Here is a 24,775-nt window from a genome sequence, read left to right as displayed (position 1 = left end):
TCAGTTTGGTGGTACACATCTCCACCATCTGATCTGTTTCTTCCAGGTGCTTGAATACGGGAGGACGTTGAGACACGGCCAACAAAAAAGAAAAGAGCAATTAGAAAGAAAGGAAATTGGGAAAGAGCGGACATGAGGCGAGAACAGGTCCGGAGCGAGGACGTGGTAGCTTGAGAAGCCGAAGTTTCCTGGCCCGTGGTGAACAGATTGCGAAAGTGCGGTGAGCGGTTAATGAAGCCAAAGAGGAAGAAAACGCTCTCCTTTAGTTGGAGCGCATAAGGAAGCGCTTTTATCAGACGAAGTAAGTAACGACGGCGCGAAAGGCTAATTTCCTTTTCGCAAAGACAAGGGAAGTTCCCCGAAACGAGAGAAACAGCGGAGACTGCGTTTAAAAGCCCGAGCTTGTCCCTCGAGTGAGTGGCGTCGCTCCTTTTCCGTCCGGGTATTTTGCCCGCCTAGGCTTATATATAGTCTTCGTGGAAAGAAAAGAGGCGGTCTCAATTAGCTTTTCTTAATTGAAGGAGGAAGGAGGAGGGAAAGAAACTTGGGACGAACAGGAAGTGGGTGGTCCCGAACTGTCCGTACGGACAACGTATGAACCGGTTTGTCCGTAACGAGATCGCTAAGAAGCCGATTATCATCCGCTGAGTCAGCTCATGACAACCGAGACAATGCCAAGATCGTTGTCTACGTAACCGGCTCCCGGAACCATGCATTCTGAAGTAGTTGCATCATCATCATCATCATCACCACACCACCGCCACCACCATCATCATCATAACCATCATCACCATCGTCGTCGTCGTCGTCATCATCATCATCACACCACCACCACCAGCCTGTATACGCCCACTGCGGGACAAAGGCATCTAACATTAATCTCCTATCGTCCCGGTCCTGTGCTAACTTCGACCAATTTATCCCCGCAAACTTCTTGATCTCATCTGCCCATCTAACTTTATGCCACCCCCTGCCACGCTTGCCTTCTCTAGGGATCCACTCTGTTACCCTTAATGACCAACGGTTATCTTGCCTTCGCATTACATGCCTTGCCCACGTCCATTTCTTCTTAATTTCTACTCATGTGTTCGTAACACGCGTTTATTCCCTGACCCACTCCGCTCTCTTCTTGTCCCTTAACGTCACGCCTATCATCTTTCGTTCCATTGCTCGCTGAGTCGTCCTCAACTTAAGTTGAACCCTCTTAGTGAGCCTCCAAGTTGCGTATGAATGAAACTACAGAAAATGTAGCGGCTGGCCAGGAACGTTTCCGCATTGAACTTGAGAGGCGATGCACCTACTTTGCGTGATTGGCCGATGCCGACGAATTTACCAGAATATTTTCGTGAAAGGATTAAAGGAAGCATGTTGGCAGAATGTTTGCGGGACTCTGTCCTTTTTAACGTTCTTCTGCCAATAGAGCGCGTTATAGATGACCAGAGAACGACAGAGTGAAGATAACGCGTGGAGGGAGGCGCCTTCAAAAGTGTAGAGAGGCGCCTTCGTAACGGTGGTTGCGTGAGAAGTGAGAAGTGAGAAGCGCGGCGCGCAGCTGCCTCTGACTCGACGGGTCCCGTGGCTCCCGCCCCCGCAGGTACGCGTTGTAGTATCGAGTCTTCAGCCAGTGCGGGCGGCAAGAGAGGGAGCAATGGGAATGACGCTCACGAAACGTCGATGCTGGTGGACAACAAAAGCAGCGAAGGGAAGCCAATGTCGCTGCTTAGGCCAGCAAACGTGACCACTGAGAAGGTTAAGACGCAAAGCACGGCTGGCGCGCTGAACGAGGGACGCGGCGGAAACGCCGTGTTACGCGTTACGCACTTCCGCAGGCAGAGCGAGGCGCGCGCATCGGGCCGAGCCTCAACTTCGCGAGGGACAGGGACGAGCTGCTCCAGTTTTCATAAAGATCCACCAATAAATTTCTTTGGATTAATTCTTTAAATGGTTTGTGGTCTTCCAACTGGAGCCCGGAGTTGTTCAAACAAATAATTCCTTAATACTGTGGCTACACTGAAATAACATGAGGGAAATAAACATCAATTGGAGGTAAAGCACTACGGATGACTTAACGAGCTACGGTGGCACAACGCCATCTCTGGAGTGGCTCTTGCTACAGCGTATTATATTTTGAAGCCAACAGAATTGCGTTCAAATCGCACTAGCCTTCTTCTGACGTTTGGCGTGCTTAAGTGGTCCAATCCGAGTAATGTTAATGCCCGAAGCCAAAACAAAGTTCCCCCTTGCGCTGTTACGCGGCATTTATGGGCGTTGCACGCTGAAACGCTCTGCCATGTTTTACTGGGTTTGATACGCGATTCTAAACTTCCAGCTTCTTTGCGATGACGTCGAGTCAGTGTACTGCCTGTCCAATTTTTGTTGCTGCTCCAGGTACGTCACAGGACTTTAATCACGTCGTTTAATGACGAAGTCAGGGGGTATTTAGTAATACGCTCTTTTAAACGCTCATTACTGAGTGATGGTCACAATTTTTTTCCGGAGAACATTACTAACGCGAGATAAGAGCTACAAAATATGCCGAATAAGGCAAAATTGTACTCTTACGGTGTTTTAATTATCCTAATTATTTCAATCGCTGCTTCCGCGTGTAGAGCGTGCACCGCCGCACTTGTTGTGTTACTGCAAGCAGTAGGCTACAGCTTTACAGGACCGCTGAGAGCATTCAGGAACGTAGCTCTTCGGAGACGCCTTTAGGAATATTTTGTCCCGTCTTGAGCGCTGTTTTTTGTGTATCGGCAATAGTTTTGCTGCGGGCGTGCCAAAATGAAAATATCCATTTAAAGATTAGGGAGTGCTCTCGATGTAATTTATGCGTTCCCTCGAAGAGAGCACTTATCTTTCGGCAGTCCCGTTGGGCCTCCCCAAGCATAAAAACGACGACGACGACGACAAAAGAACGGACGCAGAGCCGCCACTGTAGAAAGCTTGCGCCCAGATGACGACAAGGTGAGGCCGAAGCCGAAAGTTTTTCTTGAGGGACGACATCGGAGCGATGAGAAAAGCAAGAAGCTCTGAAAGAAAAGCAGCCTCACATAAGAAAACACTAGGGCCCCCTTTAAGAAACAGAAGCCGCTAAGGCAACGCTGTGTCCAAGTTCTGAGCATGAAAACGCTTTCACACTAAGTAAGGCGCGGTCAAAAAAATGTTTTATTCTTCTTCGAGTTAGGACAGGGTTTCCTTCGCTTCACGAAAACACCGATGTGTGAAGAGAGAGGGTAACAAAATAGGCAGCGGCCCAGGAAGTTGTTGTTTTGCCCCACCGAATTCGTCTGGCGCGCTCAGGTCGGAAAGCCAGTAATGGATTTTATACTTTAGGGCATTCGTTGTTCTTTTCGGTGTCCCCGGAGTGAAACAGTGGGGGAAAAAAGAGGAGGCCTGATGGCGCAGCAGCAAGAGGGGCGCCCCGGGAAAGAATTGCAACCTCGATGACAATTCAATGTTGTCTCCGGCCCAGCGCATTTCCTCGGTTGTGTTGCTTCTTTAGGATGACCCCTTGACGACACTCACTTGCAGAAAGAAAAGGGAAATGAAACGAAAGGCCAGAACACAATTTCGCGAGGGTGCTAACGACACACGGGGCAGATACGGCTGATAGCGATAGGATCGATGTGTTATTCTAAGATTTGGGGTCGCTGTAAAAGTTACGGAAAAAGGACAAAAAAAAAAGAGTGAAATTCTTTGATACGCGTTGCAAAACCAATTTGCAGACATAACTTTGGACAAATACAGCACAATAAAAATAGGCGTTTCTTCTGTTCTATACTGACTCTCTCAACACAGGTCAAGCTCCGTGCCACGTGTTGCTGTGTATCTCTAGTAAGTTCTCGAGTTATCAGCAGATCAAAGGTTCGAGTTTCCTCCTCGCCTCTTCGTAGGACGGTAAGCCAAGAACTGCTTTCGATTTATTTTGTTAATTTGTTACAACAACAAACAGCCCGTGCAATAAAATTATTTCAATGTGCTATTAGTGCTTTTCAAATGCACCTGTTACGCTATTTCACAAGCATGTATTTGCCCTAAAACAGTTGTTGATTCACCTTGCAGTCACCTACGCATACCTCCTCGCTAATGGTAGCTTTGTGTGAAATGAACGACTTGCACTTACAAGTCCGGAGTCGCCGTACAAGGGGAGCATTACGTGGAGGAGAGCTCGAACGTAAGCAGTTGGCGTTATTGGAATGCTTTTGCGAAGCTCAGAGCCATTTATAGCCATCAGCACGCTGGCACGCATGCCGGCTCGCTAGCACGCCAGAAAGCAAGCAAGCGGACATGCGGCTAAATGGTCGTACTGGTGATGGCGCGGCAGAACGCGGGAACATTTGTGAAAACCAGCAGTAACGGAAGGTGAAAAAGGGAACCACCCGTCTCACCCCGCGAGCGCGGTGGTAAGGAAGTCAGATGACACCTAATTATTTCTTTTGCGTTTCCCGCTCAATGGGCCATTCATTGCTTTCACATTACATGCACGGCAGCCGGCCGGAGGCAACACTAACTCAATCTTTCTACTCCAGTTTGGGCGTTAAGATCTGTCCAAACGGGCTGAAAGTTGAGATGCTAAATTAACACAAGCGTTTTCTGCATGCCCAGGGTTTAATAGAAAACAACACACCACATTATATTTTATTTAACAGCTTAATTAGTGAATAGGACGATCTCGGCAAGCCTCGAGAAACCCGGCTTAGGCGCAAGCTCCCAGTCACGGCAACTCTAGCTGCCACCACTCTCCGCAGCTGAGCAAAGGTGAAGGAGTAACATCAGAACAGACAACTTGGCGAGTTGGTTTAGACTCATCGTCACTAGTCCTTCGTCCGTGTCTTATTTGCGCCTAGTGAAGATGAGGTGAACGAGTAACTCGGGAGAATTGTCTGTCATTGCTCGAAGCGACGTCAGGAGGGAGTGGTTTCAGAGAGGTCAGCTAAGGCTAGTGGCAGGGACGAAGTCCAGGCGGATCCGAGCGCTTCAATTCGTCCAGGTCTTGTACGAAACCGGGTCTTCCCATCTGACTGCCGCCACGAAGATGCAGTGGCGTAGATTACGGTCACGTCCAGATGAGATGGCGGACGCCAAATTGCTGGTCTTGGCTCGGGAAGTGGGCCAGAAAAAAAGGCGATATTTTTCTTGGCAGAGGTGGAACACCACATGTAGTGAGGCCACAGGTTAAATACGTGACTTGGCGGCATTTTGCTGCCGCTATCGTGTGTAAGAGACCTCCTTGTTCTGACAGAGGGCTAGATTACCAGACCAACCGTGAAGAACTGTTCCCACTGAACACTTGATCGAGCGCCTGGCTTACAGGTAAACAGATAGGGAAAAACGCCAACCACCAGCCAGCGATTGATCAAACTGAGGGTTGTGCGGTAAGGATGCTGGGATAGCGGGAACTTCGGTGGGCTCCTGGCGCCGCTTGCTCAGGGTGCTCACTGTCTCTTCTAAACGGAGCTATATTGCTCAAAGATGATCAGCAGGCGGGCATAACTGGAGCTAGCTGAATGGTGCCTGCCGGTAGAAAGTCCCGGTCGGAGGGTGCAAGCTGGTGAAAACTTTTGCGCCCATTGCGTCGCGCAAGCGGCAACAAAACCTCTCCCTCTCCAAGATTCCTAATCTTTGGAAAAATTGGCAAAGTTGTAAAAAAATTGGCGAAGCTTGCACTAGGGGTGCAAGGCTGGAGAAAACAGTGGAGCTGGGGGTCCACCTAGCTTCTTCCCATTTTGGTAGGTTTTGCTAGGCTTTAGTAACTTTTGTTAGGTTTTGCGATGTCCTTGCTAGGCTAGGCCAAGTGTTGAAGGGTGAGGACAAGTTTATCCGGATTTTACAAAAGGCCATTCCGGTCGGTCCCCCACACTGACAGCGGATTCCAGGGGGGAAGAAGCTAGGCGGACACCCAGCTCTGCTGTTTCTCCAGCTTTGCACCACTTTTTTTGCGTTTTAGTAGCCCAAGAACGGATACCTTTTTTTAAAATGGCCTAGTAAAGGGTGCGCATACATACGCATATATGCCCCTTGTGCTCACACTCGAGCAGGCGCGAAAGCCGGCTTAACTGTTATAATACTCTGTCTGTGGTGGCGCACTCTTTACAGGCGGCGCAGTTTTTAAATCAAGTGGTATTTTTTTGTTAACGCTACCGGACCAAGTCTGAGTTTAAACAGCCCCGCTGCTAAAACACTTCCGGACACTCCTGCCTCACATTTAGAGGATGCTATAGGGGATGACCAAAAGTGAAGCGAAATGTAGGGGAAGCACAACTTGATTGCTCTCATAAATGATCGTTCTTTAGAAGAGCTAGCCTCGCTCTTAGCTCTCAGAAATCTCCCCCTTCGGTACATAAAAAGAAGCAAAATCCATAAGGGGCTCATGATCCATCGTGAGCCCCTTCAACATGAGCCCATTCAGGTGCGCGCAAATGCCGCTCGCTGCTCGAAAGTGCGGTAACAAAGAAGAGGAATTCTTGAAGAAAAACAGGCCTCTCTTCTTCTTTGGAGAGCCGGGCGGAGAAAAGTTTCCAAAGAGGGGCCAACAGGAGAGCGGCGGAGGGGAAGGGGAATCGCTGCAGTACTCGTGTGAATGAAGCTTGCGTGAAAGTGGCCACTGTATACAGCTCACGCGAGCGCGGCTTTCTTTCAACGGGGCGGGAAGGCGACCCGAGCTGTGGCCGGGAGAAGGGGAAGAAGTTTCCACGGCTTCCCCATCGGGCCGCAGCTGGCTAAACGATGCCGCGCTGCCAGACGAGGCCCGCAGCAGCGTCTTCGGGCTCAGTTCGGCATCCGATTCAATGCCAGCGGCCAAGATCGATGATAGTTCGGGGACCAGGGCGGTCGGCCGCGCGCACCGCGGCGGGCACAGAGAGCGACACCCTCCTCTTCCCCATCCGGGACACCCGAGAGCGGATGGATGGATGCTTGCCGCTGAGGGACAAAGAAATAGAACGAGACGCTCTCGGCGAGCGCATCATCGGCCGGGCGAGGTGTGGAGGTATATAAAGAACGGGCCGACGGCGGTTGACGAGAATGCCGACGAGGCCGCAGTTGTCCTCGGATGCAGGGCTGGTGAGTCGGCGGACTGAGAAGAATAACGGTAAAAATAGAGCTTCTCCTTTTACGGGGAAGGGAGAGCGAGAGAGGGGGGGGGGGGGGGGGGGGGACGGAATGGAGAGCGATGCTCGTCTTTTCTCGTGATCACAAAGGCGAGCAGTGGGGGAGCGTGGCCAGCAGGCCAGATCGGAAGCCAGCCCTCAAAGGAGACCGCCTGTCACCGCTGTGTACTCGTCTTGTGGACAGTGCCGACAGCACGGGAGAAATAAGTGCTCTCTCCAGCCGGTGCCTGGATTCGAGTGCCGCTTGTAGCTAAAGGGAAACGGTCTGTTGTGGTTCCAAGCTTTACGACATCGATGTTCTGCTAATGCTGCTCCAACATTTAGCCATAGCGACAAATGCAGTCAACCGCAGTTTATGTTCATTACGTGTATGATCTATTACAAGGTGCCAGAGCTGCCATCAGTAAATAATTTGCTTCGACCAAGAGTGAGATTCTTTCTTTTATGTATAATGGCTTTAGGGACAGCAAATGTTTTCCTTATTGTCCCGCACAGATGCGAAAAAATGACTTTTCCAGACGAACTGAGAGTCTTGAAGCAGACGGTTAAACAGTAACGCCGTTGATCCTTCATCCTCCTCTCCCCCCCCCCCCCCCCCCGCAAAAAAAAAAAAAAGCTCCACACAATTTACACATGGGAATATTCGAAGTGTCCACCTAATGAGATCGAGAACCAGTGGCTTTTACGCATGTTAGAGGTCTTCGAAAGATGGCAGTGCTCGAAGATAATCTCCGCACATTGAAAAAGAGCTGTATGCGGGAGGTCGAATTGGATGCTGAATGAGGTATTGAAGCCGTACGTTCAAGGATCTTACGGCCTCCGAGCTAGATGGAGTGCCCATATATGGTCGGGTAGTATTACAATAGGAAGAAAAAGTAAATATCAAGCCTTCGCACAAGTGTGAGCAAGGTGACTATGCAATGTGGGAAGTATTACACGGGCGTTCGGTTGTGATCAAGAGGTTGTCTTTGGCGCGGAAGCCACTAGCGTTCTATACATCTTCACACTAGTGCTCGAGTGACAGAGTTTGCAGCGGTGCTGTAACACCGCTCTTCTTCAAAGGCCGTTCCCCGCAGCTCCCCCAGAACCATAGGCCCCTGGTGCCCCACCCAGGAGCCCTTAAGGCCAACTGCGCATTGCGTGATCAGCGTGCACTGACCTCTTCGAGCGCATTCTGGGAGAGGTCGAGCGACTCTAGGCGGTCGCTGACTCCTCGAAAGGCGTCCAGGTGGATCTCGGACACGTTGCTGTGATGAACCAGCAGGTGGAACAACTCCAGGCCGTCCAGGAGGCCCGGAGGAAAGCGCTCCAGCCTGCAGTGATTGCGCAGAGAATCATTCTCCGTGGCAGCTCAGAGGCACAACATGATGCGAATTTCGCCTGCGAATTCGAGGCTGCGGCGCCGCTCGTGCGGCAAAACGATCCATTCTCGTTGATGTGGCAAATTGCTAAATGTTAGGAACAGTCGAATAAGGCTTCTGTGAACGTCACTTGGCATTTGGCACATTGTCGTAGAAGTGAAACTAAGAAAAATAGATCGTTTTGCTGCACGAGCGGCACCGCAGCTGTGTATTCGCAGGCGAAATTCGCCCCATGTAGAACGGGCTTAAACTCATCAAAAGCAAAAAAACTGGGTAAAGTGCTGGTTGTTGGCAGCGTCTTCAGTGGTCCTTAAGTGCAGCGCTTGCTCGCCGCCCCTGGTCAATCACACATCCGAAATTTTTTACCGTGCAGCCAACGCAGTTGTTTTTGTTTCTTCTCCAGGAGGGTGGCGACCTGGGCTAGTTCGAAAGACATTCTTGGATAAATCCAGCGCGAACTCAGACTGTCCTTGTGTTTCACTTCCTTCGTCTTCGTCTGAGTTCGCGCTGGTTTTATCCAAGATTGTTTCTTCTGGCCTATAGTAGAAATACACAAGCGGAAGTCGGGCTCAATGCGGCTTATACAAAACTACGATGCAGATCATAGATAGCAAAATAACACCCGATGGATTGCTCTACCCTAGAATTCTGCGTACATGGCATGGTGAAAAAAAACTACACGTACGGAATTGCTGTGTAATGCAGAGGGAGACAGCGTTACGAAATGTCCTTTATGCTCCCCAACTTGAGGCCCTGTTTAACCTCAACGTATGACATGTTGAATCTCCTAGCAAGTGGTTCAGACCTTGCGTTGGTGGATGACCTCGTAACACGTGTTGCGTGAAGTGTACGCGTGATTTTAACAACGCGCCGCTGCTGCCCCGTATAGTATGTAGAGTACTCGCCTCACTTGCTTGATCCTAAGGTAGAAGACGGGGTGCTGCGCGTCCGCGACGGCGGCCAGCGAGGCGCGTAGCCTGTCGGCTCGCTCGACCCGCTCGCAGAGGACGTCGAGGCCCTTGGTCTTGTCGAGGCACTGGCACGAGGGCCCCATCTGCTGCCGGGAGGGGCAGGCCCGCGGAAACCACTGCGCCGACGACGACGACGATGCCCCTGCCGCCGCCAGCAGCAGGAGCAGGGGCACCGGCCACGTCCGCCACCGGACCCCGTCCCCGCCTCCTCCCATGGACTCCTGGCGAGGCCGCTCGGGGATGGACGGGAACCTGGGAACACAGGCGAATGGGGAACACAACGGCTGTTTAGCGGCCCAGGCACCGGCCTCCTCCTGGACTCACTTTATCTCATTAGGTCATATTGGCACAGGACAACGAAGGAATGCAAGAGATTACATTAGGTATAAAGAAAGAGAAACCGAAGAGGAAAAGAAAGTGACGAGATGCTGGTGGATTCATGCACTACACAGTACTGTACAGGTCAGTCCCAGCAAGAAAGTCCAAGAGCTGCTTGCATACAGCCCATGGTGTCGCGGTCCCCTTCGCCCTCCCCAGCGATGCGCATTCACCAGCACAAGAAGGACCGACGCACCGTCTAGTCTAAAAGCCCTAACTCCAGCTGGCTACCTCAGCCACCTACCTCCTATTCCCCGCTCAGGCGAAATTTTTATTAACAAATATATTGCAAATTCAGCCTACACACCCGAAACACTTCGCAAGTAGTATGCCCCTCACATGCCCCCTCGATGTCCTTACTGCTGTACCACCACTCCATCAGACCTCACACACCTAGTTTGATGGTGCCCAGCTTTCGCCAGGCACCGCACATTCAACTCGTCCCAACCCCATCCCGATCCACAACACACTGATGCACAACTATAATATGAAATAGCAGTTTATTCAATTAAAGGGACACTGAAGTGAATTTGTCAAGCTCCCGTTTTTGCTTGCACTGCGTAGACTGGCTCAAATTAGCACACTTTTCATCGTTTATCCGGTTGACTAATCGGTAATTATTTTACAAAGCGCGAAAGAAGAAAAACTACCATGCGCAGTTTGCGGCGGCCGCACCAACTAAGCTGTGACGTTGGGAGGAGGGGGCACCGTGATTGGACGATGCCCAAGGTTAGCAATCAAACAAGTTTCGGTTTCGGTTTCGGTTGTGTAAAACAACATGTGTGACATCCGATAGCATCGTTGGATGGGCATTCTCAATATCACAGTAATCGTAGTACCGCGCTTCTTCCATGTTGTCGGCTGTAAAATGCATAAGATAAGCCTCCGAGGACGGCTTCGAATCGTAGCAATCACTGGCCGAGGACTACGCAGTGGATGAACGCCCTCCGCGTCCCCGCAGAAGCCCAAATGCCATGCGCTTTTCCCCATATTTGGAGCTTGCCTCACTCATGCCTGTATCGTAAAAAGCGTGTTCGCACCAGTCCAAGGGTCTGTTGATTCTGGCCTGTGCCCACTGCCCGCAAGCAGTCGGTGCTTATGGCAACAGCACGCCAACGAGAACTCGCTAGCGCGCCAGTGCCAGCCTGCGCGAGTTCTGTGGACTAGTTCGTGGAGCAATGAACGTTGCGGCCCAAAAAAAGGTGAACCCAGTATAGAAAACATCGGCGAAAAACAAAAAAGTGAACTTATAAAAAAAAAAGCATGAACCCGCGGGGATTCGAACTTGTGACTGGCAAAACACTTCGGGTGACATACCTAGCGCTCCAGACAACTAGGCTACAAGCGGGCGATGCCCAACATGGAAATATAAGCTATATAATGTATAACCAGTTTACACTTTTATTTAGTTTTAGTATTTCAAGCAGCTTCGGTGACTATTTGTTGTATTGCGCTCATGCAGTAAGCGTCCCCCGAGTTTCCACAATAGCTCACGTCTAGCAATTGCATTTCGTAGACGGAAAAGCGTTCGCAGATGCGTAGTCGTGCTGCTGACCGCTGTGCTTGTTCGCCCAGCGTAAAAAAGTGCTTCTCGCACCCTAGTTTTACGCTGTACGATAAAAATATCAGTTGATTTTATTTCCTTAGTACCTATATTGACTTCGTTGACTCTTCTCCCCCTTCAAGAGGCCTTATATTTTTCTACTGGCGTACCAGTCAGCGAAGCGTCGCATGTGCGCTTGTGCAGCGCTTGTGTGAAGCGACCTTGACTTGGAGCTAGATACAGTGTACAAACTAACGAAGTAAAGAAAGGCACATTCTTCCATTCCCAAACGTGTTGTGGCTTAGTTTCAACTGATCGAGCGAATTGCGACGACCCGTCGGCGGCCGGCGGACTAAACGCTGGGCCGACTGACTCGGTCGCGGAAGGTCGGCGAGCCGTGCAGTAGCGCAGCCAATTGCCAGCTCCTCTCCTGCTGAAGTCACACGAAAACGCCACAGAAAATGGGCGAGCGTAAAGAGAGGAGGACAGCATTTTCGAATTGATTTTTCTACTAAATAAATTCGCGTAAACGCGCTCAGAGTGGTCGAAACAGGGTCTAGGGACTCCGTACTACAATTTGCGCTCGTAATCCCGCATTGTTTACAAATCACTTCAGTGTCCCTTTAAAAGCGGTCTAGCACGGGTTGTTTGAGCGGGCCCTCCCCCGAACGAACTGGCGAACGTGCACAAACCCTAATGCGATTACCACGAACTGGCCCATGAATTGCAGGTTCCAAGAAGTGGCCCAGTTATTGAGTCTACTGAGAACAACCAGCATTTGTTTATTTTCTCTTACCCTCCTTCCCCATTGCTTTCGCCCATCATGACCAGGGGTCATCCTTTTCTATTAAAGGCTCTCTCTCTCTCTCTCTCTCTCTCTCTCTCTCTCTCTCTCTCTCTCTCTCTCTCTCTCTCTCTCCTCTCTCTCTCTCTCTCTCTACCGGTGGATATCGGGAGTACGACCTGGGCGATGTCGTGTCCCTACCACGAAACACGGGCGGAGTTTTCTTACGGCCCCTCTTGATTTCCACCACATGGAGCTGTTTCGAAATCGTTAAAGGGATCCTGCAACACTTTCGATAAACGCTTTCACTCTTTCCTTCGCGTCTGGAAGCACTGCTAAAAGTAGTGATCGCCAGCACGGAGCGGCACTACGTGATTTGCTTGTTGCACCAGATACGCCTTCCGTTTCTGCTTTGTTTTTGTGGCTTTATTTTTAAAGTTGCTATCGAAAGGCGTTCATTGCTGCAACCGAAGGAAAACCGGCCAACTGCCGCTACATGGCCTCAGTGACGTAATTCGGGCCGTCGAAGAACGTTAAGACGGGGAAGACAAAAATCTTTTGAGAAAGTTTACAAGTCATCTGGTGGGCATAAAGCAGTAATTTTTGGCTGAGGTACTTTGCGATCTCCTAATCAATGTACTGGGTGTGTTGGGTGACTACATTCTGCAAGCATTTAAGATTTCAGAAAAAAAAAAAGGAAAAAAGTGTTGCAGGGTCCCTTGACCTTGTCACTTGGTCATTGAAAGCTATAGCGGAAATATCATGAACTCGCTTATTTCAAAGCGCGCCGGGGTTCACTGACGTCTTCCTTGGTAAATGGTCATTATGCTAATAAATAAAGGGCCGAAAACCCCTTGGTTTATCCTGTATACGCAGTTGTATCTGTCGCGCTCCGGATTTGGAAGGGCAACGACAAAGGGTAGCGGCCTTGAAGAAAGTCATAGTGCGGTCGTATCGCAGCGGTGTCCGCTAACAAAGTTTCGAAGGCCATGTTCTCTTCCTCTTTTTTTTTTTTCGCTTTTGGCCTTGTTCTACAAGACATCTGGCGGCTCTGTTGGTATACCCTCGCCTAGACATCGGCGGCTGTGGACGGATTACTACAGCCTGCTTACACGCTCGGGCCGCCGTTACCTGCATGCTGGCGTCTGGTGACTGCTTTACTCGCCTGCTTACACAGTCACGCGTCCCATCGTTAGCGGTCTGGTGTAACCCACTGCGTCTGCAGTCTCTGCACATTGTGTGGGCTTTTTAGAAAGGCCCGGCACGCCAGAATCTGGATTAGGCCGCGTGCAGGAGCACACGTATGATCAAAGCGGGGGCTTTTTCTTGAAACTGTCTCATGACTGCTCCCAACAGATACGTTCTCGTGTTCGGAATCGTTAATTTTTCTTGGACTCAATATATAAGTTTCTACACTTACGGCAATTTCACACGATACTACGCAGCTCAAATACTTCAGCAGGCGACTGGCCACCTTGCACGGCTGGGCAGGGAGCATGCTGACATTGTCCGAAAGCCTGGAACAAAGCGGCGGCTGAAGGTGTTCTAACACCTTCGTCACATCTATCGGACGTTGGAAAAAAAAAAAAAAAAGGCGTGCCATTAAGAACGTCGGGAATAATTTTTACACATGTCCCATGACCCTGCGATACATACGTGGTGCAGGCTGGGAACCTCTTTCCCTCTCACAGTCACCTCACATGTCTCATGACTAGATTCTGAGATGCTGCGTTGCTCTTCCAAGGTGGTGAATGTAGAACCAAATGTCACACCTTGGGGTCATGGAAATGCGCGAAAAACTAATTCCTATGCGTAAACAAGCAAAGCGTCTCCAGACTGAGAAAGGTAGAAGGCGTGCCTCAAATCTTAATAAAACGAAGCTTTATTTAGCTAGGGTGCTTGAATTTTCCCTGTGCGCGAGCTAAAATTCCCTCCGACGAAGCTAACTTTGTCGAAAATGGCTGCAGTTCTGGTTTTATCAAAACTTTCACAAAAACAATTACATGGCGATTGGAACCTAGGGCAACTCTGTCATTACTTTGGGTTCCATTAATTTGTCAACAAGTTAGATCACGGTGAAGTTATGAACGTCACCGAATTCTCGTCTGGTGGCAAGAAATGGGCATCTACGGGAGTAGTATGGTTACACAAGACGGCTGTAACTCTTTTTGTTATCAAAGTGTTTTCTAAAAAACTCACGTGAAAATTGCCCACTAAGACTACTCTATTACTATGTTGAGTTTGTTTACTTGTCAAAATTTGGCAGTTCGCAGTGAAGTAGCAAAGGTTGTGGAATTGATTAATTGTAGGGTTTTAATGCGCCGACGCAACGGAGGCGATGAGGCGCGCCGTAGTGGAGGGCTCCGGATTAATTTTCACCACCAGGGGATCTTTAACGTGCGCCGAAATCTCGTACACACAGGCGTTTTTGCTTTTCGCCTCAATCAGAAAAGCGGCAGCCGCGGCCGGGAATCGAACCCGCGTCCTCGTGCTTGGCAGCGCAACGCCTTAGCCACTGAGCCACCGCGGCGGGTGAGGTGGTGGAATTCCCATCTGCTGTCAATACATAGGCTTCTGGGGGAGGGAAGCGGAAAGCCCCAAGTTTTTCTAGTAGGATAAACCCCTAGTCCTTTCAAGGTTCATTTATAAACACAGAATCATGGACGCTACCATTACCAAAGGATGAAAAAATGAATACGTCCACATTCTCTGGCCATACTTGTGAGATTTGTATTTTATAAAGCTTCACTGGCAATCCACCTTCACAGAGTGGAATGGTTGTTGTTGTTCGTGAGGTTGATATCGAGAAAAGAGGATCAGGAAGCTGGGTCACAAAGTGGCCATCCTGCTATCCTATTCCGGAATGTTTCCTGTCTCTTTAAATTGACGACGGAAATGTAAACACGGAAGTGTGCAACGCAAAAGAAAGCATGCACGTCGAAGAAAGACACGAAACTACGTAAAGACACGAATACGCCAAGCACATTGCCGGGAAGACGACACGGTTTCCACTTCTGATGGAGGCAAAAGCAAAAACGCCCGTGTGTACGAAATTTCGTCGCACGCTAAAGATCCCCAGGTGGTCAAAATTAATTCGGAGCCCTCCACTACGGTGCGCCTCATCGCCCGCGTTGCGTGGGCGCGTTAAACCCTACAATCAATCAATCGACACGGTTTTCACAATGTCACCCGGCTCGGTACGATGGTTGTACTGTAACAGGCGACACTGCTTGCACGTGTTCTCGATTGCCATCTCATTTTGCTGCTTTACGTCCGGTGTGCGGTTCCGGTTTATTTTTGCGACACCGAAATGACTCACCCAGCTCTCTCTACAATGGGTTCCTTCTACGGCCTATTAGCCGTAAAGAGATAGCGGCAACCGTAAACGGTGCACAGCCTTCACCGTGAAAGTAAGCGAAGCAAACATGTTAGCTCTCCCGAGACAGCCGGCGTGTAGGACTGCGCATGACACGCGCTCAAAGGCCGTGACGACTTTGTGAGACCCTCAAACGGAGCTTCCACCTTCCGCGATGGGTGAAGATCTTGTCGCTACCTCTTTTTCTTTTTAGGGAAATGAGCGGGGTCCTTGCAGAGACAACCGAGGCACACGCGGGCAAGAGGCGAGTAAGTGGCGCCCTTCGAAGACGCGCTGGGAAAAAAGGCACGACCGAGCGACCGGAGATGAAGAAATCGCGCCGGCGAAGTAAGCAGGCGGGAGGGGAAGGTTTACGGTGCCGGCGGGAGCTATGCGAAGGAGCGGGCGCTCGCAAACAGCAGCTAACGCGCCGTGTTTATCTACAGCGCTCATCTATTCAGGGAGGCCCAAGCGCTGGAACAAGACGCACCGCAGAAGCGCATCGCCCGCGACTCCGGCGCCACGTGCGGACGCCGGGGACGCCAACAAAAGCGGCGCGTCTCCGAGGATGGGCGGAAGCTGTGTCCCAAGGAGCAGCGCTAGCACGATAATTGTGAGCAGAACGTCCGTGGAATAATCGCAGCCAGCTGAGGGAAGTGAGAGTTCACTTCAAGGTGATTCTATACGGCGAACAGCTTTCTATGCACTGGTGCAAATACTAACTTGGTCGTTCGCTCTATTTAGCGCTTTCCACGTCACGGACACGAAGTGAGCAGAATAGGCAAAGGGACGGATCGAGCGCGGTGATGTGACGTTTATTCCCTCTGGTTATAAGTGAAGCATATCTTGACCAACACCGACAGTGTTTTCAGCCGTTTTTGCCGTTAACCATTTGGTATATATTGTCATTTATGTGTCGCCTTTTCTTGGAAGCCATTGCATAGCTCTCGCTTAAAAAAAAAAAAAAAACATTCCTGCCTTAGCAGGTGGCATGAACATGAAGTATACCTACGCAAAACTTTTCTAAACTAGAGACCCGCTGCCGCGGCGTGTGCATGTCGTAGGTGTTTAGCGCAAAATAAATCTGTGGCACATTTGATGCTCAACTGAAGAGCAGAACCGAAAAGAATATGATGTCGCTAGTGGCGTCAAATGCAAGAAATACCAAATGTAAAAAAAAAAAAAAAAGAAAGCTGCTGTCGGGCGCTACCAGTTCGAACAGTGCCAATTTATTTTACGAGTTTGGTGGTTTCAACCACCGAGATCTGGCAGCTTGGCACGGTCGACGTTTTACTGTGCGTGTGTGTGTGTGTGTGCGTGTGTGTGTGTGTGCGTGTGCGTGTGTGTGCGTGTGTGTGCGTGCGTGTGCGTGTGTGTGTGTGTGTGTGTGCGCGCGTCCGTGTGTGCGAGAGAGAGAGAGAAAGAGAGATAAAGAAAGATATAGAGATAGATAGATGGATAGAGAGAGAGAGAGAGGGATATATATATATATATATATATATATATATAAGCAAAAACGCCCGTGTGTACGAGATTTCGGCGCACGATAAAGATCCCCAGGTGGTCAAAATTAATCCGGAGCCCTCCACTACGGCGCGCCTCATCGCCTGCGCTGCGTCGGCGCGTTAAACCCCACAATCAATCAATCTATATATATGTATGTATAGAGAGAGAGAGAGAGAGAGAGAGAGAGAGAAACTGCCACGCGCTTTGCCAAGCTAAGCTAACAAGTTTCGAGGGGGAAGAGGGGGAGAAAAGGGGGCCCGAAACTGTCTGGCGAGGGCTGGCGGCACCTTATCAGGCCCCCACGCGCGCTACCGCTGGCCGCCTGAGTCGAGTTGGTGACGTCGCCCAGGCGATGCGGCCCATTCCGCTGCCAACAGCTACATCTCACCGTCAGTCATTTTGGGTACCCACAACCGCTGCCCCGCTGGGCTCTATTGTACCTGACCATGCGCCCTCATTCGATTGCACCTAAGACGCCTTGGGGCGAGTTCAAGCTCGTGAAAATTAACTCAAAGTACAGTCGCATGACACGGATCTGTTTTTAACACTACGGCCAGTGTGTTTACGCGATCGAATAATCACAAGCGTCGCATCCTCCGAGCAATATTCGGAGGGACCTGTTCACGATTATTCCTTCTGTGCAGTTGCGTGATTGTTTCACACGCTTGCATGCCCCGCGGAAGAAGCGGAAGCTACCATTTGTGTGCGAATGACACAAACGCTAACTCAGCGATCTGGCTAATATTTACACCATGGTAACGCGTCCGTGTATCTTGTCGTCGGTGTTTCGCCGCAACTGATGTTCATGAATATTGCTGGTGCGATGAACTGGGTGCATGTTTCTTGCAATCGGCGCTACTCTGATGTCCTGTCCGAGTAGTAGGGGAACCCTATCCTTGTAGTCGTGTGATGGCGGCATTTCATACCCTCTTAGAAGGGCTATTCCTGTCTGAGTTGACTTGAGGTGTTATAGTTGAGAGGTAGGATGGGATATCTGCATCTCTTCTCGCGTCTCGCGCAATCCAAGTTGGAGCAACTTCTTCGTCGATGCTTTGAAGCGCGGTCGGACAGTTTTGTGAAGTAGGCGGATGACAACACCTAGTTTTGTCACCTCGCTCGCTTTGAGAAATAAGTACAGCGTACTGTAGGCGACCCAGTTGATGAGTATTGCTTGCCTTGCGCGCGAGGTGTATGATTCCTGCAGGTCAAACCGCCGACGCGATGCGCAGTGTATTACCCGCCGCATTTGTTCAGTGCCTAAGGCGTTGTAGCCGGGGCGGCCGGGGCCGGGCCGCCCCGGCCACAACGGGCGGCCGCTTTTCTGGGGGAGGCGAAAAGCAAAAACACCAGTGTGTTCAAGGTTTGAGGGCACGTTAAAGACCCCCCGGTGGTCAAAATTACTCCGGAGCCCTCCACTACGGCGTGCGTTACATGTGTAGCCTCGGCGCGCTAAACCCCGTAATCAATCGAAGCGCGGTGCATTAGGTGCATCAGTGGGCAAAGTGGTCTTTGGAGGACTACTGTCGTGTGCAGGACTAATACGTTTTTTTTTTTTTTTGGGGGGGGGGGGGCGGTGAAGTCCCGAAATTCGCAACTGAGGTACATTTGAAACTTGTTTTATACTATGTTTACTCAGAGTTTTGCTGACACTCTTTACTGCAATTCGACTCTTCTTAACGCAAAGATTTTATTTGACCAAAGTTCAGTTTCTGTAACCATTGTATACACGCTTCATTTTATTTGCCGTCTACAACCAGTGCATACTATGACATACATAGCTGAAACTTGGCGCCTTACTAAACAACTAGTCAGCAAACGTAGATCGGATCAACGGGCCATAGAACGAATAATGTTAGGAATAACACTCAGGGACAGGAAGCGAGCTACCTGGATCAGAGAACAAACTAATCGTAACTCAAGTAAAAAAAAGTAATGGACTTGGGCTGGCCATGTAGCGAGACGAACCTACAACCGGTGGACAATTGGGGTGACAGAGAGGATACCAAGAGGTGGGTCTAGAAGGATGGGAAGGCCCATAAAACGATAGAGGGATGAAATACGGAACTTCGGGGTAAACTGCGAACTCGAGTAGCGCAGGACAGGGGCGGTTGGAGGTCTATGGGAGAGGCCTTCGCCCTGCAGTGGACCTGAGCAGGCTGATGACGCTCGGATGAAAGCCTGATTTCTATTTCAGTAAGCTGGCGTCTTTGAAACGAGTTTTCATGTCATGCTATCTTTCAAAAGCTCCCAAAACCCCATCCAAAGAATAGTGTTCAGACGCTTCGATGAAGGCAAGGGCCGAGAACGCGTGTAAGTGTGCGCTTGTCCTCTTGCGACTCAACTTGAAAACAGGCGCGGAAAGACGTTGACTAAGAAGAGAAATACACAGGACGACGCGCTCTCTTCTCTGCATTTCTCTTCTAAGTCAACGTCTTTCCGCGCCTGTTTTCAAGATGAATCAACCCCAACTCGCCCAACTTGCCATCCTGTTGCGACTCAAGCTGCCTCATTTCCGCATTTTTCGAACCTTGTCTGCATGCTTCAGTTGTGTTCTTCATAGGGGCAGCAACAGCAAGACTGGCTGCGAAAATATAATGCGTGCGTATAGTAATGGCCTACGCTGAATGGAATAAACTGCAAAATAAAATTAGCCAGAAGACGCCCATGACAGAGAAGGAAACGACGGGATGGCGAAAGACTCCAAGCTCAATTTCCAAAAATAACCTCGCTCACATATCTGCGAACGTGCACTCGTACAAACCACATAACGCGTACACTAAAACATAGTTACTTCCAACCCTTCGAACCATCAGTGGTTTGCCCAAGCCCACATCTAACCAGAAACTCGAACAGGCAGTTCCCCTTCCTCCCATTGAGGACACCATCAACGAAGCCAAGGCGCAGGCTGAATTCAAACGTCTATTAACGCACCGAGGACCCGCCCTCACTTCGTGGGACGTGCGTAGCCCACCAACCCCCCGCAATTACCCCACCACAATTGATACACGGAGTCGACCGGAAATCGTATCTACTGCGCACAGCAAGCCGTTTGGGCGCAACAATCCCGCACTCCGCCAACGATGCATCTGACGCCTTCAGCCGATAAGACTCAAAAATAAAGTGGACACCTACACAGACGCCAGCGTAAGCTTAAATGTCATCGGACTGCCCTGGACGTGCCCGGAGGTCCCTGCGCTCTCGGGTTATCACACCATGCACACCAGCCATGCACGAGCCTTGAAGAAGAACTGCATGCCATCCACCATGCCATTACAGTCCTTGCCTATGATACTGATTACCCACTGCCGCCATTTATGCGTATCCCCACGGACTCGTACGAAGCATTGTAAACACTAAGATCATACAAGACCACAAATAACTTGGCACATTAGCGCATAAGATACTATACCAAGCGCAAATTCTTCAACAGAACAAAACACAAGTCCGCATTTACTGGGTACCAGACCATGAACCCTCTTCCTCGGGCAACCACGTTGCCCATGAGGTCGCGCAGGAGAGTGCACGTTTACAACCGCCACTGGCGCCTGATGAAGAGCCGACACTGTCGCCTACGCCCGCACCGGCGATGCGACTCCACCGGTAGAAGAAGGACCGAAGAGAGCGGCTAAAAAAGGAAAACTCCAGCAGTGTATTCGAGCTCTCTACCACCGCCACCACGCTCCAGTGAAACCTTTGTGAACTAATTTCTCCCCGACGCAGCCTACACACCTGAAATTAATCGTAAATGGTACACTCCCCACTTGCCCCCAAGATGCCCATACTGTCACACAAGTAGACACCAGCAAACCTCACTCATCTGGTGTGGTCATGTCAGACTTTTGCCAAACACCGAACATTCACGGCACCACAACTGCACCCTGATCCCTACCAAATTGACAAATAATTAATCCACCAAGCAGCACTTCATTCTCTAAAGAGCGGTCTAGCACGAGTTGTCTGAATGGAGACCTCACCAGTCTTACTCACGACGGACTATTTTGCCTGGCCTACCAGTTGTGATGGACTCATTTCATGAATGAAGCTTAAAAGAACCAAACCCGTTTTAATAAGCATGGAGAAGTTGCGCAGTAAAATCCAAGAACTTTACCACTGCCCCAGTGCTTTAAATACCCTCTCCCCTTTCGCTTCCCTAGTTTAGACCAAGGGTCTCCCGTTTCAATAAAAGGAATTTTATTAGTACTTCTAACCTTGAAAAACGACAAAAAAATTCCCCCACATTTCCCCGAAGGGGAGTATGAGGAAGTGCGAAGCACGGGGTGATGCTATGAGGGGGAGTTTGTTGAAGTTTGGTGGCATTTTGCCCGTTAGTTACATTAACACCCCCTCGTGATCACGTTCGGCTTAACACGCCTCGTTTGTCCCTCTGCGGAAATCTTGGTGAATTAACGTGTATGTTCGAGAGGAGGAGCGCACCGCACCGCAGCGCACCGCAGCTGCGAAGCGCCGACCGGAGTGAAGGGAGAGGAGGCGCAGTCACGTGAGAGAATGCAGAACTAGCGGGTTTGTAGTATGACGTGTACACCACGCAGTTATCAAGCCGCTATAACGTCGCTGAGTCGCCAACGCACGCCGCTGACGACGTAGTTTGAATGCGTTAAAGATATAAGGCGCGTTACTCGGCATGCGGAACCCCCTAGGCCGACCAAGTGCATTTTTCGGGAACAGGCGGCGTTGGTGCGGAGCGTTTATGCTGCGCAGAGTGATCCACCAGAGTGGCTGCCTCTTTTGGATGCGTGCGTTTGCTTGCCTGAGTTTTGATCTTTGTTCGACTGTCTGTTAGTGCTTTAATTGTGTGTTAAGTGTCTCGTCTTTTGAAGTTTTCTAACATTTCCATGCATTAAAGAAAAAAAAAAAAAGTCGCGTCCGTGGCTTAGTCGGTAGAGCGTCGCGCTGCGGCCGCAAAGTCCGCAGATCGAAACCTGGCGCCGGATGCTGTTTTTTTTTTATATAGTGTAGTGGCCTGGCTGGCGCGCCGAGAGAGGGTGTTGCGAGCTGGAGAGTAGTAAAGGGGCTTTAGGAGAGTAGGCGAGGGGGGAGAGGAGGCGCTATGCGAGCGCGACGATTCAGGCTCGCTTAAGAAGTGCATTCGCACTTATTCCTGGCCAATCTCCCACGTGGGTATGTGTCATGTCAGGGGCCAGGCAGCGCGCGCCCATCTCCCCCCGTTGCTAAGGAAGACGAAAAGCGCGCGCACCCGAAGCTGTTGCTATGCGGACGGCGGAAGGTTCGGGGTCGCTTATAAAGTGCATTCGCACTTAAAAAAACCATTGTTTAATTTGCCTTGATTACACCTCTGAACTTCGTATGAAGGAAGGCAAATTAGTTATCTGTGTTTCTGCTTGATACGAACAATACACACAATTTTTGAAGAATCATTCCAACTTCGGCGTAATCCCGGCACACTACACTTGTTTCAGTTGGTGCACGCCGTTCTATGCATATCTGTGTCTGGCTTCTTCAGATTTCCAAAATAAATGTTATACGGGCTAGCCTGTACTGTTGCCCAGCGCTTCATCGTATATGAAGCAGCAATACTATTGATATTTGTTTTAACTATTATTTTCATCTGTGACATACCTGATGTGAAGCAGAAGACGGTGAATAAGGTTTCTTATTCTTACGACCATTCAGGGTGTGCTACGGAGCACAGACATCCGTCGCTTACATGATGCAGCATTGCCCAGAAAAAATTCTTTGAACCCGAAAGCACGTTCCCAATCTTCTTACAAATAATTTAGCGAGAAAAGAAGTGGGAATAGCAAGCTGCAAGTACCAGCAAATCTGTTTATTTGGACTGAAAAAGGCTTGCAGCAACTTCACTGCAATTCAATTGTGTTTAGTGTTTACTGGAAGGTCGGTTACGATATGGTAATAATTTACCAACGCTTGTTCACGCAGAGCGACGCAGAACAAGTGCGCCTAATTTCCCGGCGCAAGCGAAGTGCTATGTTGTCGTCGATCGCGCAAACGCAGTGCAACCAAAAACTCTCCCAATGAAGTGAAGGAAGGTGTGAAAGACAAAGGAATGTTTAAAAAGGCCGTGAAGGCAAAACACAACTTTATCCAGTTTGAAAGACTAGCCTTTGGTAACTCTACTCAGCTTAATTATCGCAACGAAAGAGACGTTTTTTACGTGAAAAAAGACGCAAAAATATTAATAAACGTTCAAATTTTGCGCTATAGTTACGTAATACGGGTCATCGATAGATATACAGCAATCAGTGTTTTAACTGCTCGCTTTCATCTAAGTGATCCAATTAAACGGAACTAGAGGCCCCAATACAACCGCCCAGTCATGTTTCTTGGCGTTGGCTAATCTTGGCGTTGGCCAATCACAGAAACAAGATTCCATGACGTTATACAGAAAGCGCAGGAAAGTGCTTGGGAGTATCCATAGCTGCATCTGTTTTCCTTAATATCTCCTCTATTTATTTGAAGTTGGTGATAAAATTCCCAATAATTGTTATTGAGGCAAGGCAATCTTAATGACGCAAACTTGCATTTTGTCATCATGGTTCCTCAAACCAGCCTGGAAACAAATAGGCGACGTACATCCTCCTAATTCTAACCCTTTCAGACGTGAAATGGCGAGCACCGGTGCTCCGTTGCAAGGCGTATTGCCGCCACATGCTAAGAAGCTGGTAATGAACGCCGGGCACCTTCCTTTTTCTCGTTGGACCCACGTGCTTGTCGTCACTGCTCCTGCCTGTCTCGGCTCCCAGTCGCGTTAAAGCTTCCATTGGCGCCGATCCTCGAGATGGGAAGCGGGCCATCGCCTACCCAGTTACACCCTCCCCCCCCCCCCCCTTCCCCCAAACAGAGGCTTACACGCAGGGAATCCGTTACCCCGAATTCCGTCCCTCCACATGGAAGCTTGGACAGAAAAGGTAAGATGCACAAAAAATGCCGGAACAACGTAAACGTTTCATTTCAGGTTTCATACATGGGGTTTCATAACGTATATCGTATGAAACCGCACGGTTCGATATCATCCATTCATTAGTATGTGTTTAACACGAAAGTGCTTTATGCCTGGATACACGAAGATTTCACCCGTCATATCCGTCACGGAAGTGACGCCAGTAGAACGAAGCAAGCGGCTTGTAAAGGGTGCACTCCTGCATACAGTGTCTTCTTGCGTGGAAGCAACCTTTAGAACAAAATAGTACTTTATACTTAGGGTTGTTCGTTTTCCGGTTTTTATATTTTAACACGGAAGTGTTTTATGCCCAGATACCCCAAGATTTCACTGACGTCATATCCGTCACGGAAATAACGCCAGTACACCTTTGCCGAAGCGACCCGCCAGCTGGACGTCGCTTGCCAAGCACACACATAATACAGCCGCCGACCCGCAAATCATTCTCATTGAGCTGGAGATTTCGCTGCACATTTCACTTTCGTGTTTTACCGATTCCCATGACAGAGAAATCAACCACAGTTTTTTTATGTCGTGACCTAGTATAGTTAGCCAAGTTATAAGAGATTTTGTGTATTTTGCCGCATATGTCCTTTTTTGTGTACTCTGTAAACCACTCCTCTCTACAATGCTTCGGCGATTGAGAGGAAGTTAAAAATAAATAAATAAATAAATAAATAAATAAATAAATAAATAAATAAATAAATTCTTACACTTCCTGCGACGAATTTTCCTTTCTAATTGTTCCTCTAACAACCATACCGAGAGATACTATGCCCCAGAAAGAACGAAAGCGGATGGGGTATAAAAGGGACGAAAAAAGCCATA

At 49.6% G+C, this 24,775-nt stretch overlaps 1 protein-coding gene across 5 annotated transcripts in view; it reads right to left on the bottom strand.

Annotated features, from left to right (window-relative positions):
- LOC144144382 (uncharacterized) overlaps positions 1-24,775 on the bottom strand; it is a 525,773-nt gene that overhangs the window by 70,749 nt on the left and 430,249 nt on the right. For all 5 annotated transcript variants that reach the window (XM_077675804.1, XM_077675805.1, XM_077675803.1 and 2 more), the window contains 2 exons: positions 9,376-9,693; positions 8,269-8,422 (listed from right to left, as the gene is read on the bottom strand). In XM_077675804.1, the coding sequence (XP_077531930.1) occupies positions 8,269-8,422; positions 9,376-9,656 (435 nt within the window). In that variant the 5' untranslated portion in view covers positions 9,657-9,693. The remainder of the gene's footprint in view (positions 1-8,268; positions 8,423-9,375; positions 9,694-24,775) is intronic.

This window comes from Haemaphysalis longicornis, unplaced genomic scaffold (assembly GCF_048455015.1).
Source record: "Haemaphysalis longicornis isolate Haplotype H1 unplaced genomic scaffold, Haemaphysalis longicornis Haplotype H1 scaffold_7, whole genome shotgun sequence".
Classification (NCBI taxonomy): domain Eukaryota; kingdom Metazoa; phylum Arthropoda; class Arachnida; order Ixodida; family Ixodidae; genus Haemaphysalis; species Haemaphysalis longicornis.
The sequence above is the reverse complement of the archived record's forward strand: the minus strand, read 5'-3'. Positions and strand labels throughout refer to the sequence as shown.